The sequence below is a fragment of the Zootermopsis nevadensis genome, unplaced genomic scaffold, assembly GCF_977971745.1.
Source record: "Zootermopsis nevadensis isolate Lab colony 2312 unplaced genomic scaffold, Znev_1.0 Znev_ptg000015l, whole genome shotgun sequence".
In the NCBI taxonomy this organism is placed as follows: Eukaryota; Metazoa; Arthropoda; class Insecta; order Blattodea; family Termopsidae; genus Zootermopsis; species Zootermopsis nevadensis.
The window spans coordinates 342,642-355,862 of NW_028259147.1; the positions used below are offsets into that span (position 1 = coordinate 342,642).

General features: G+C 38.6%; 1 protein-coding gene across 3 annotated transcripts; it reads right to left on the reverse strand.

The window, feature by feature from the left end:
* Positions 1-860: 860 nt before the first annotated feature.
* On the reverse strand, positions 861-12,956 carry LOC110840813 (ubiquitin-protein ligase E3B). 3 transcript variants are annotated; one of them, XM_087348962.1, is made up of 18 exons: positions 12,463-12,956; positions 11,660-11,794; positions 11,104-11,431; positions 10,738-10,926; positions 10,127-10,318; positions 9,538-9,973; positions 8,979-9,150; positions 8,493-8,611; positions 8,233-8,405; positions 7,317-7,462; positions 6,906-7,042; positions 6,573-6,736; positions 6,012-6,274; positions 5,779-5,908; positions 5,195-5,359; positions 4,516-4,627; positions 3,956-4,169; positions 861-3,830 (listed from the first exon to the last, which is right to left on the reverse strand). In XM_087348962.1, the coding sequence occupies exons 1-17, from the start codon at positions 12,621-12,623 to the stop codon at positions 3,997-3,999; spliced, it is 3,195 nt and encodes a 1,064-aa protein (XP_087205088.1). In that variant the 5' UTR covers positions 12,624-12,956; the 3' UTR covers positions 861-3,830; positions 3,956-3,996. The 3 variants fall into 3 exon arrangements, with proteins under 3 accessions (XP_087205088.1, XP_087205087.1, XP_021941766.1); XM_087348961.1 differs by having other exon boundaries at positions 861-3,833; XM_022086074.2 differs by having other exon boundaries at positions 861-2,828; positions 12,463-12,955.
* Between the last annotated feature and the right edge of the window lie 265 nt (positions 12,957-13,221).

Genomic DNA, 13,221 nt, shown 5'->3' on the forward strand with positions numbered 1-13,221 from the left:
AAGGACAGGATTTTTAGAACAGGATGCTTAGGTAAATACATGGACCCAAATGGGAAAGAAACAACAGGAGGCTGGAAAAAATGACACAAGCAGCAGCTTCATAACCTATAATATTCACCAAATATTAACATGATCAAATCTAGTAGGATGAGGCACGTGTCACACACGCAAGGGAAGAGAAATGCATACAAATTTTTTATCAGAAATCCTGGAGGGAGGATATCACTTGGTAGACCTAGGCATAGATGGTAGGATTCTATTAAGATGGCTCTTAAAAAAATAGGATATGAAGGTGTGGCTCAAACCACACTGATAATTACCTGTTCAAGAATACATGACTTGGAAACCCTGAAAACTTCAATCCATATGCACTTTGAATTCATGTTTCATGACTTACCATTATAATAGCTGCTTTAAATACTCTGATATTTCTTGCATCTTTCAAAATTGTTTCAGATTATTTCCTTTAAACTCATTAACTAAGTGTGAATCAGGGGTGGAAATGGCTTTTAAAAACAGGAAAACACTCCACTTCAAACCTTTACAGACACTCAACATATCTAAAGAAGCCTTACAATATTAACAACACATTATTTATAAAATTTGTAAATGCTTTTGGAAATTTGTTCCTCTATGTACCATTATCGAGAATAATAATTAGGATGCCTTGTGGACCTGGAAATAAGTTCATTAAGAAATGTGTTCTCGAAATAAGTAGATAGCTAAACTCATTTCTCTGTAAATATAAACGGAAAGCAGTCAAATCATACCGAACATAGTTTGCTATGACATTACAAGATATGGAGCTCAACAACATAATTCCATGCAGGATCAGAAACAGGGAACTGAATTACTGCATCCATGTTTTACCATGCCACGCTTTATTTGTTGTAACAGTATCATTACTATATTCTGAAAAGTCATGAACACATTCAATATCAAAGACATTCAAGGTACACTGTCTTCACAATTGGAATAAAATCCACCGGTACAATCTAGTTTGTACTGATATTACAAGAACATTTTGTGATGGTGTCAGGAGTCAAATTACTGATTTTTAGATGCATCAAGCCAAAGTCCAGAAAGTCCAAAATGGCAGTTATCTGATCGTGAACATTAATTAAGTCTCTGTGACATTAAATTATCCTTCCATCTTGATTTTTGGCCCAAACTTGTGGGCAAAATCTTAACACCTCGTACATTATGGGTTACTGACAGTACTGCCAGATTCCAACAATCACTGAATGCCACAAGCTCTGAATTTATAAACAAATTACTATTTAGTAATGGGAAGTCTTAAAAAGAATGTGCTTTCTGGCGTCCAATCAGTATCAATGTATATGCTGATTTACTAGGCAAAAACAAACATTACCTTAATTAACTGAGAACTATGACTTTGTCTCATACCAACATAAATGTGCACCTTTATTAAAGGTGCAATCCAGGCTGCATCAGGTGATAAGAATCATCAGAAATCAATGAGATGATGTTATTAAGGAACTCTACAAAACTTGTTTTGTAGAGTTAAATGGCTCTGGCAAAAATGACTCTCTCTGGAACGGCCGGCAATTTTATACTCAAATCATTCACATTTGTAAGTCTGTGGCCTGCAATACTTTTCTCTCTTTTTTCTCTATTTACAGAAGGAGGACTTTAAATGACAAAAACGAGCTCAAACAAAAGTTATTATGGAAGCTGGAAGTTTTTTTTTTTTGTCTTTTACTTATAGCTATATTGCAGTAATAAAAATATTAACATTCTGGGCTTAAATACAAATTACATTGCATACTGATGTAACAACTGCAGGAATCAAACAATGTTTCTACAGCTCATTACATTTTAGAATGTACATCACACACCATTCATTAATAAGTAACACATGTAACAGAATGTCGTCCGTTATGCCTCCGATTTCAACGGGCAGAGTAAGAAACGGTTCTGACACACAAAGTACTTAAGAGACACCAAGAAAGTTTATAATTTGGAGGGGGACTGCGAATTGTACAAATGATGTATAAAATTGGCAAATAGCCACACCAGGTTTTGTGGTTGTTTGCACCTGTTATATATACAGAAAAATAAAACAACTATACAAAGACACATTTAAAAATACATGGTTATGAGATTTGTACTCTTCAAAGCCCAGTGGTATGTATATTTACCACCTTCATTAATGCTCATTAACTATGGATTTTTCAAAAAGAATAAATAAATATGTTTTTACATGATTCTTAGAATAAACAGTGATTATTTTCCTAAACAGTGTTAAGCAACTGACCTTTGTTTTTTTGGATATAGGAACTGAAGTTTTAATTATTTAGATAAAAACCATGCTTCAAAGTGTTAAAATCAAAATGTAAATAACAACGCCTGCTACATCCAAATAATATTTTATGTCAAATTTTATACCATACTAATTTGTTTCGAATGGTACGAGAGTTTTAGCTTCATTAAGCACAATGACGAAACACACAAAGACAAAAGTTCTAAAAATATTTCTGTTTTTGTTGCTCGCTAACATTTATGGCAAGAAATCAGGCTGTACTGCAGGCATGTATCCTAGGGGGCCTTCTTTATTTCATTTAACAACACTTCCTCAACTATAAAAGTAATACAGCACCAAATGGGATAATGAACGCGAATGATAAACTCATTATGGCCCGATTAAAGACACCGTCCTGGAAAACCTGAGGCATATGAACTGAACCAGAATGTTCAAAAAAATTCAGCTTTATTCATGAAAACTACTTTCTGGAATTTTAAGTACCTTAAAAAGGCTGTATCAGTGACTGCAGACACCAGCATCACGCCATTCACCTCCAACCCGTCTGTAACAAGAGCACACACCTCCTCCTTTCAGGGAACCATGTTACAATTCTGTTGACCGTTGACAAATCCCTAAAATGAGCAGGACTGCGCAAATTCATCATTCTTGTGGCAAACAAACACGAAGAACTTACAAGTAATTTCTACGCTTTTAATACAGTCAAACCCTGTTAGAACACCACAAATACCGGTGTTAAAGTGGGGCTGTCAGTATACTGAAGTTATCATCTTCAAGGTAAAAGAAAAGGCAAAATTTAAGATTATCTGAACATAACTTCTGTAACAGCACCACATTACGCAGATGGCTATTCATCTGTACTCCAGTCTCATTGTGGAGAAAACTACTCATCAGTTCTTGGGCACGAAATACGTCACGCTCGTCTACTGCCCAATTCCTTTCACTAGTTCCTCATTACCTCCTGTTCCATTTTTTCCATTCACTTGCCCTGTCCAAATAGCTCATGCCTCCTCGAGGTCTTAAAAGTTTCCATGAGCCCTTCAACAGTTTTATTCTCCCAGTGCTTCTGAACACTGGACAACACATCGTTATTTGCCACGAGGCACACATCGTACACACAGAATGCGTACGAAAGTGCCAACTCTTTCCCTAAACATTCTTTTCAGGTTTTGAACAACACATAACGTGGTTCCTGTAGAACATCAGCTATTCAAAATATACATCATCATGTTAAAATGCAGTCAAGAAATGTACAGGTCACATAAATTTTGGGGCTCCACACTCAAATTCTCATCACCCATAAAATGTGAAACATTTTGGGATACAAGAAGAGTATTTTGTGGAACAAATGCCCATCCAATGCAGAAACTCACTGGTTTCATACAGGATGTGGTATGACGGGAAAACTATTATATATTGTGCATATATTTAAAACAATACAATGAGATTACATTAAAACTATTATTTCTGTTGGCTGCTGCGTTTGGCCTAACAGTTCACGTGCAGTGGAGACGGTCACGCATCGCCTTGGATCATGTGTCCGCTGCTTCTTGACACAGAATAAGAATGGCTTCCAGATTATTCTGAACATGTATTTCATATTAATCTGTGACATGCATTCTTCAGGATCTACAAATATTAAAGAAATAAGTGTACAAAGATTTAAAGTACCTGCTTGCTGACATCCCAGCATCCTAATAAAACGACAGACGTTACGACAGCTCAAAGCCCGTATTGCTAGACACGGCATAACGTAGCTTATCCCGTAATGTGCTCTTCTTCTGGTAGTTTGGAAGTTTCAAAAGATTGAAGCATGTTGATGAAGTTGGTAATCGATTCTGTGGGTCCTTTTTCCTGATTGTAAAAAATCCGCGTATTACACTTCCTAGAACAAAAGAAAAGAAATTTCTCAACTAACTACATGGAGAAGTGCCCCTGCCGAGTAATTGACAGTCACTAAGTCGCAGAGTATTATAAGGATAGTCAAATGAAAGAGGTTATGATGGGCAGGGCATACAACTAGCAACATTTAACAACATACAAAGAAAAGCAAGTCTCATGTATGTATGCAGCTTTTTTGCGCTGTTGTTAGAGAAATATGTAATTATCCTACTGAAAGGTTTGCATCACAAATGAATGAACAACAACGCCAATCAGGCATGGAGAACGTACGGCACAAAGAACACACTGGGAAAAAACATTCTGATCCAAAATAAATGCAGTGAACTTACCGATAGTATCACCTGTATCTTCGTCATCTCCGACTTCTACACAGCGAATTGAAAACGGCGGTTCTAAATGAGCAAAGCCCAACAGAGGAGGTTTCGAACAGCTAGTCACAAACTAAAACGAGAACAAAACACCAACACCTGTGACAATACTTCGAAAACTGAGAATCGGAAAGTACCAGAAAAAATTGTGAATTCTCATAACTGATACCACACGCACTTGCATACCTTTTTGTAATATGACAACACTGGTTACAGCTCTGCCACTGCTCACAAAAAGAACTTGAAAACTAAGCCTCTAGTCTTAAGCGCAAAATTTAATGCATAGATCCTCTGGATGTTCGTAATCTGCACCAAACATTACTGGGATGTTTAAATCAAGACAAATGATATGGATGGGGCCGCGGCACACAGGGGCAGATTAGAAATGCATAACACATTTTGGTTGGGAAACCTGAAGGGAAGAGACCAACTGTGACACCTAGGCACAGAAGAGAGGATAATATTAAAATGCACCCTAAACAAATGCTATGTGAAGGCATGGACTGGTTTGAATTGGTTCATAACAAGACCCTGTGGTAACCTCTTGTTAACGTGGTAATGAACGTCAGGGTTTCATAAAAAGTGGAAAACTTCTTGACCCACTGAGTGACTAGCAATCTCTCAAGAACGCGTCTGTCACCTTTAGGAAAAGTCTTCTTTCTTCATCATTGAAATCCTTGTCAAGGATGTCCCAAAGCCAGCACACGACACGATGAGAGTCATGGAAACCGCCATAATAATGCGTATGTCTACGTAAATCTCGGAGGTCTAACGGTACGTTATCTCCAGAAATCAATCGCTGCAGCTGTAACATTCAACCACAACTTAGAACAGAAAATTTAAAATATAAATAACATCACATAAAATTTTATTCAAGCGAATATCAGTTTTTTTACCATTTTTTCACACATCAACAGCACAAACCAGAAGCTGGTATGTTCCTTTCAATTCCAGTCCCACCTGATTGTACTGCTGATGTAATGTCTCTATTTAAGACCATTCGGAACAGGAAATGCACCTATACAGACTTGGTTACAGGTTTCGTTCAAACACATTTTAATTAGCCCAACTAGTTTCATGGACACATCAAATCCAACGAGAACGTTGGTCCTCTGAATTGGAATCCAATCAAATACTTCAAAATGGATGCCTTACCTCGACACAAGTCACTGGACTGTCGTCATTTCTCAACCCCAAGAAAATGCAGTCATTAGTCTCACTTACTTCTGGTGCCGAGAACAGTGAAAGCCATTCTGGGTTGATCAGCGAGCGGAAGCCCCTAATAAAAGCAGCCGTCTGGTCTTTGATTTGGGTGTGCATTCGGAAGTGGGCCATCAAATGCATGTAATTAATTCTGTTGATGAAAGAAGTTTACAAAATAGCATAACTACCAATAATTATGTTTATGGTATGAGCCACTGAACACTTTTCTGAAAACAAATGGTGACTTTAGTTACTTGTTGTCATTGGTGACAGGAATTGCTTTCCCTCCAGGAACGAGCTCATGCGTGACTATCCTACCGAGGCAGTCCTCGTCGACCGAGAACGTCAGATCCAAGTCCTGTACGTCCCCTTCGTGGTGCTTTATAAAAGTCAGACTGCGATACAGATCACGATCAAGCGACGGCAGTTCGTCCATCGAACTGTAGAGGGCCTGGTGCTGCTGTCCCAGCAACTGGCTCAGGAAGAACGAAGCAAACGGAACATCTACGACGATACCCTGCAACAGAAACAAAGTTATTGCTTTATGTACGGAATTACATAGGATTCATACAAGATGTTAAAATCAGTTAGTTACGTTAAGATGTGAGAGGGGAAGCGCGAGGGTGGTATCGCAATTTTATCCCATTTTCTGACAAAATGAAGGCGTATCAAAAAATTGATAAACAAACAACACGGATACGTGCATATGATGATACCGTATGCACCACTGTTTTCATAAAATAATTAAATGTGTGCCGTCAATGCAGCTGAATGGGCAAACCACAAGAGATTCTCGAGCCTATGTTAAAAATCACCTCATATACAGCTTTTCCAAGCATGCGCCCAACAAATTCGAACAGCTGCAAATGATTATCTTGCATGTATGATGTAGGTGATGGATAGAGCCTTTCTTCACTTGTTACCCGAAACAAATTGAGAGCCGGATCAAACACTCGTTTTATCGTTTCTTCCAGGAATTCTGAAAAAGAAATGAAACATATATAGAACCAGACAGAGACTGATGAAAGTGAAGACTGCACAGATTATACTGCACATGCGCCTGCTGTTCAAGCTAAAATGCATTCAAGTGCAGAATAATTAAATTAGCTTGTGGTATAAACAGATGAAAGGGAAGGTGAAACTCATGCCTTTGAAAACTCCGTCCTGATCGATGCCCGCCTCATCCAAACCTTGTTCATTGATGAACCGCACCCTGATGACTCCCTTCAGAGCCTGTGGCGGGAGAAGTGCTAGTTGCCTGTACCCATCTTCCACAATGCGACATCTGTAGCAGAGAACATGCAGCAATGCATGATGATCTTTGCAGTATTAATAACGATATGTGATTTATCAGGCTACTCCACGGTTTAATTAGATTATGACAGGGCATCCTTCACCACGTTTCTTTCATATTTTGTCTGTCATTATTGTTGTTTAAACTGAGCTGAGAGGTGCAAAGTTGAATATACTGCAGCGGAACCTTATTCGGAGTCAGATAAATCCAGTCCACACCTTCACCTTATATTTATTTTAAGATCCACATTTTCACAACATGCTACCTATGGACAGTAATAAGTGTTGACTGTGGAGAGACACAAGCAGACTCCGTGAGTCCAAGCACCGTCTTCTCGTTGGCTACGTATCTCCGAAACAACTGGACCCTCTCCTCGTGGGGAATGATATGTGGCATCTTCTGAAGGAGCACCTATAACAATATGAACGCACGAAATTAAAGAAAATACGAACACAGAACAAACAAAACAAGGGACAGAAAATTATGTTATATAAATGGCTTTTATAATATTTTAAAATACACATTTTGAAGAAGACATATTCACAAAATTACACAACACCTGACAAGGGGTCAGTAGCATGTTTACTTTATTACATTAATGTACTAAGTCAACACAGTTACAACTCTGAGTGGGGAAAAAAAGACTGAAAACACTTTGCAGCAACACACGTCTGACACACTTAAGGGAGGAGACAAGTCTAATACAAATTTATGAGCATCACAGTACCAGAGCCGTTCAAAGGATTTCAATTAGTGAAGGAGAGTTCCTGCTCAGTCACTGAGTTAGTCAAGAAATTCTTTGTCTTTTATACAACTTCAAGGATCGTTACTGTGTTCACAGCAGCTGAATCCAGTTCACATATTACTAATCTCAGAATTGACTATAGAAGCCAGATGTCATGCCAGGTACAAATGCTTTCTTGCATGGAATTAGTGAGGCCATGACGATTCCTGAAACTGAATCCAACGAAGATGGTGGATATGAACTAACAAAGCCACGGTGAAATACGCACTTTATATTTTCTTACATCCTGTCATGCCTTTAGATATATGACGTACATGTTACCAAGGTTTGAGGTTTTTACAGCACTACAACCCAGAAGACAGCCATCTTTACACATTACTATACATAAAGTAAGTGATGCCCCATATCCATAAACTCTGTTACTCAAATTGCAAACCTGAGTTGTTTTCTTGCCCTTTTCAAGATCGGTGATGAAAGCTCCAACTCGAAGATCTTTAATAAGCCAATGATTGTCAACCGTGTAACTTCGTCTGCAGTCTCGTCGATACAGAACCATCAGAAAAGTATGGGCCGATTGAAACAGTGGGTTGGCATTTAAACCTTTCACGTCTGTACAACAAAGATTTAGAGAAAATTAGTTTTACAGTTGCCTCAGCTGTTTCAATTAACACTGTCCATCAGACTGCAACAACTTACCAAATAAATTTCCTAAAACACCTTTATAAAGGAAATTATTCAGAAAACTGGACATATATACATAATCCACTAGCCGGAATGGTTTCTGCTGTTCATACATTTCCAGGTCGTCAAGAATTCTGAAACAATAACAATAATTGCAATAAGGAAAAAACAAAATGATCCTTCATTTAACGATATTTATTGAACAGAGAAAGAAATGACCTTCTAGAGGTCACCCAAGAAAACACCTAATATCAGTATCTGTGAACTATTGCTGCAGTCAGTGCCACCGTATATCTTGCACGTTTGATATATCTGTGCAGAAGAGACAAAAGACAATTTTTCTAAGTTCACCATTGCTTATGTTTTCTTATACCCGATTAAATATCCATTTGTACTACAAAATAATCCAAATAAGACTCTTTGGTAATATTAACTACTGTGCTCTCTTCATAATTAAAAGAAAAGCAAAATGCATTAAAAATGACAACCATTTTAACTCACGTGACATAATGCATCATGCAATCACAAAAAAGTAACAGCATTTGAAATTCAGGTGCTGAGCATTTTGTGTTGACAGCCAGAAGGTCAAGGAATGCTTTGAGGCCGCAGTTGGGGCCGAGACTGCTCAGGAACAGCCACAGATTGTACAGGATCTTATCCTGATAACACAGGCCTGCAACAGAACAAAACAAACATCAGAATCATCAAACTGACTCAAACACGCATGTCCCGTTCCGTCAAAGTGAAATTAGTTCCTATATTTACATAAAGAAAAATAATAAATGCAGCATAATAATGAATATTAATATTATATTATATTTCCAGAAGCTATTCAGCATGCACAATGTCATTTCACACATACAGCCAGGCAGACAGATGAAATAAATGACAGATACTTCATAATGTCACCTAGGGTTCATGAAGGGATTATATGTAACACAAAATCTGCGCCATTCCAAAGCAGACACTTTTTAAAACACTATAGCAACTGACTTGACTTAGCACTTCTTGATCCAAATAACTGAGAAACAAGGGGGCTGGTGTGACATACACACTTAACCTGTGAGGATGTCCAGCTTCAGTTGCGTCAGGGTCCCAAGAGCTGTCTGGTAAAGAGAGCACAGGAGTGCCACCTTGGTACACTCGGGACTGCCAAGTTTGCGATGATACTTGGCAGCGTTGGTACGATTTGCCCGGTGATCTAGAGCTCGTCTCAAAATATTGCTGCTTCCGACACTGGAGCTGGAACACGGGCCTTCAGATCCGCCGTCAGCGGCATTCTCCACGAGTTCAGACAGGGTCTGACCGAGAATCACCGACACCACCGGGCCACTCCACAGCAGATACAGCTGCGTCTTTACGTACGGCATCGCCTCGTGCAGACTGTGGTCCATACTCTGAGCAAACCATCCTAGCACTGGATGCCAGTGAGTTAGGTTTGACTGCTTTGTCACTACATAATGTTGGCAGCTCTCCATCAGTCTTGTTATTACGAACTGTTAGGGAAAACAGACATCAAAGCTGTGGGTTACCAGTACTTGTAAGCTTCAACGCACATTGCAATAATTTGTAACGGGACTGACCTGCGAGCTTGTGCATCAAATGGAACTTCTAAGCGTTCATAACATTTCAGTAAGAGCGATACTCACAGTAAAAGTTGGGAAAGCAACATCCTTAAGTGCATCTTCTTTCTGAATGTAAGCGAGCTGAATAAGATTTGCCAGGAGACACAGAGCACAATTCCCTTCCAAAGTGTTGAACACAATCCTCATGTTCTGCTCCGAACTTAGTAGTTCAAGACTCCTGGTCAATAAACTGTGGCCGACGAGAACACTGATGCACTGCAAACAAATATTAATAAGGAACGCTTCAAGCTTTGAACTAACTACAAGAACAAAAAGTCCTTGACTCAGTCAGTCAAGAAGTTCCCTGCCTGCCACTAGAACCAGCGCAATGTTTAACCTCATGGCTCCTACATAGTATCATTAAAATCAAAGAATTCATTCAAAATTATTGTGGATGAAAATATAAAGACGGCTTGAACCGTCTCAAAAACCTGTTTTTTCTTTTATAAACCAGCATGAAAGCTGATTAACTGTATTAACAAAACAAGCTATACACATACCTCTCACTACTTTCTGGACGAGGTCATAAAATGTGGAATTTATGGTGTACAAAGCTGTGATTGGTTACTCCAACTTTTGTTCATTTTCCATCGCCATGAAACATGTTACACTAGACACTACGCACAGTTCCTCACCTCGGCAGCAAGGTTCTGGATGTGCAGTACAAGTGCAGGCACACTAAGGATGTGTATTAGGAACATTGTCATCAACTTCTCTGAGAAACCGGAAGACGCCAGAGGTCGAAGAGCCAGCGTTAACACAGCTGAGATTGACACATGTTTTAATGTTATCTTAGCTCTTCCAAGTCCTCTAAGAAGTAGAGACTGAAACACAGAAACTCGGCTCAGGACATCGTTACATTCCCACTTCTCTTAATTCCAGTCTTTGGGGGGTTCAGTTCAGAGCTTACAAAATGGAGATGGAATACGATACGGAAGTGAAATTGGAATAAATGATGTATTTTCACGTTTCAATAAACTGCATAACGTATGGCTAAATACCTTTAATGTGAGATAAAATCCCTTTGTAAAGAGATGACCCATGATGTTGGCACAAAGTTGATTTAGTCCTGGTTTCAGCATTTCCATGTGCTTTGCTCGTAAGAGAACCCAAGTATTGGTTGAAGTAAATGTCACCAAAGTGTGCAAATACAGAAGTATAGTACGCGTATCTGTAGGATATTCTGGTCGGAGTTTGTCCAAGTAACCACAACATTTCCATAGAATATCCTTCACATGGGAAATCCATGCTACAGCATGCTCTTTGTTTAAAGCAACTCCAACGTAACTCAGTTTTATGGAATCAGACTCCAGGCTTGTCACAAGGTACCTGATAAAATCGAAATAAATCCAGTAATAACTTGCCTTTGTGTAGCAAATAGACTCCCTACACCAATTCTGAGCAGCTACATAAAATGCCTTTCCTCATTACTTTTTGAGCACAATATAATTAGCACCCTTTCTACATGCTGTTCCATGGGCATTTTGTATGTCAAACGCATTTAGCACATAAAAAGGCAAAACTCTCGCCCAGAAATAAATGCCCTTCTAAATTTACCTGCAAAGTTTCTCAAAACGTTTGCTGTCTCGCTCCTTTTGCCACACAAGCAAAAATCTGCAAGCTACTTGATAAACTTGAAGACTTGGCATAAGTTCTGAACTTTCGGTTGGAAACATCATGTCGAACTCTTGGCTGAAAGGCAAAGTAAGACAAGCTGAATGTTAGTATGTTCCACTTTCTTCCAGTTTCCACACTGTAACCCACATTTCTGTTAGAATTGATGTTCTCATGGCAGTGAGTACAAAGATGGCTGTTTTCTGAGTTGTAGTGTCATGTACTCAGGTAGAATCTCAGCAATATTTAAGAGTCCCTTGCTGCTTCCATCATCTGGGTGATGAGTCTTGAGGATGGAGGCAGCAAGGACCTCTGAAACGTTGGTAAACTTCAACCAGAAGAACAATGCTAGTAATTTTCCAATTTTTATGCCTCTACGCATTTCAAGTAACTTACTCCTACAAGATATGCTATTCATTCAGAGCATCCTCAATGATAACCTACATAAGAACTAACCAAGAAATTGGGTAATTTCATCTCCCTCATAATTCTTTTCAAATATTGTTAAGTTAATAAACTTTTGAGACAAACAGATATATGAAAATGTCAACGGTCTGTAGATGGCTAAAATTACTAAATTTGGTGACAACACAGAATATACCTGTACTGTGGCCTCTACTCATTCAAATGTTTGGTTAATAGTTCACAACAAAAACAAAAGAGCTGAAATAAGTTGAATCTGTCATTCTTAACCTAACTATGTAAACTGTAAGTTATTTTTACCCTCTACAGATGCAAGAGCTTACAGAATACAACTGGAAAACTTCTTTCTTGCGAGCCATCCTCGAATGTGGGCTTGAATAACTGTGGCACCCCATTCCCTTTTCTTCTCATGTGCTCGTTCTTCTCTAGCTGCCTTTGTCTGCTCCAGGAAGCTCCCTTTTGTTGATTCAGTCTTATTGAACATTTTCACATCACTGAACGAAGTTAATTTTATTTTGGCAAATCACTGAAGAGAATGTTATGATGTACATGGACAGAAAATGTCATTACAGTAAAATGAAGAAAATTATACAATATCGTTCTACGCAGTACATAATAAACAACCACGGAAATCTTGGTTTACCATTTAAAACATTAGATCTGTGAACATAAACACTGAAGTATACACAAAACTAGGATTAGAAACTGATACATAAGTAAGCAGAATTTGCTTATTTTGACAAACAATGTCCTTCCTTCGCTGTAACAGCAATATATAACTCAAACCCGCGGCCATTTTTGATGGTACGCATATGATGAGCCATCTCTGAAACAACTGATCAGCTATCTTGTGTTGGTTCTTATGATGCGGTCGGCATTACAACACCCTTTTTTCTCGCTCTGGTTCGAACATTGAGCGGGAGAAAATTCAAACAGAAATCATATGTTCGAAAGCCAGTCGATGTCTGAAGTAAATCATTTCAGCATGATGCATGTTGAAGGTATAGCAAGTTGTATGCTACATTGCCAAAGTTCGCATTAAGGCATACTTAATTTCAGTCATCATCATCAACATCAATTCG

What these genes read in the sequence shown, in the direction of transcription:
- LOC110840813 (XM_087348962.1), bottom strand. Translation starts at nt 12,623, where the DNA reads ATGTTCAATAAGACTGAATCAACAAAAGGGAGCTTCCTGGAGCAGACA. An exon ending in CGTTTTGAGAAACTTTGCAG is followed by an intron (nt 11,432 to 11,659) that starts GTAAATTTAGAA and finishes CGATTTTATCAG; the next exon opens with GTACCTTGTGACAAGCCTGG. An exon ending in TTGCTTTCCCAACTTTTACT is followed by an intron (nt 9,974 to 10,126) that starts GTGAGTATCGCT and finishes TTTCCCTAACAG; the next exon opens with TTCGTAATAACAAGACTGAT.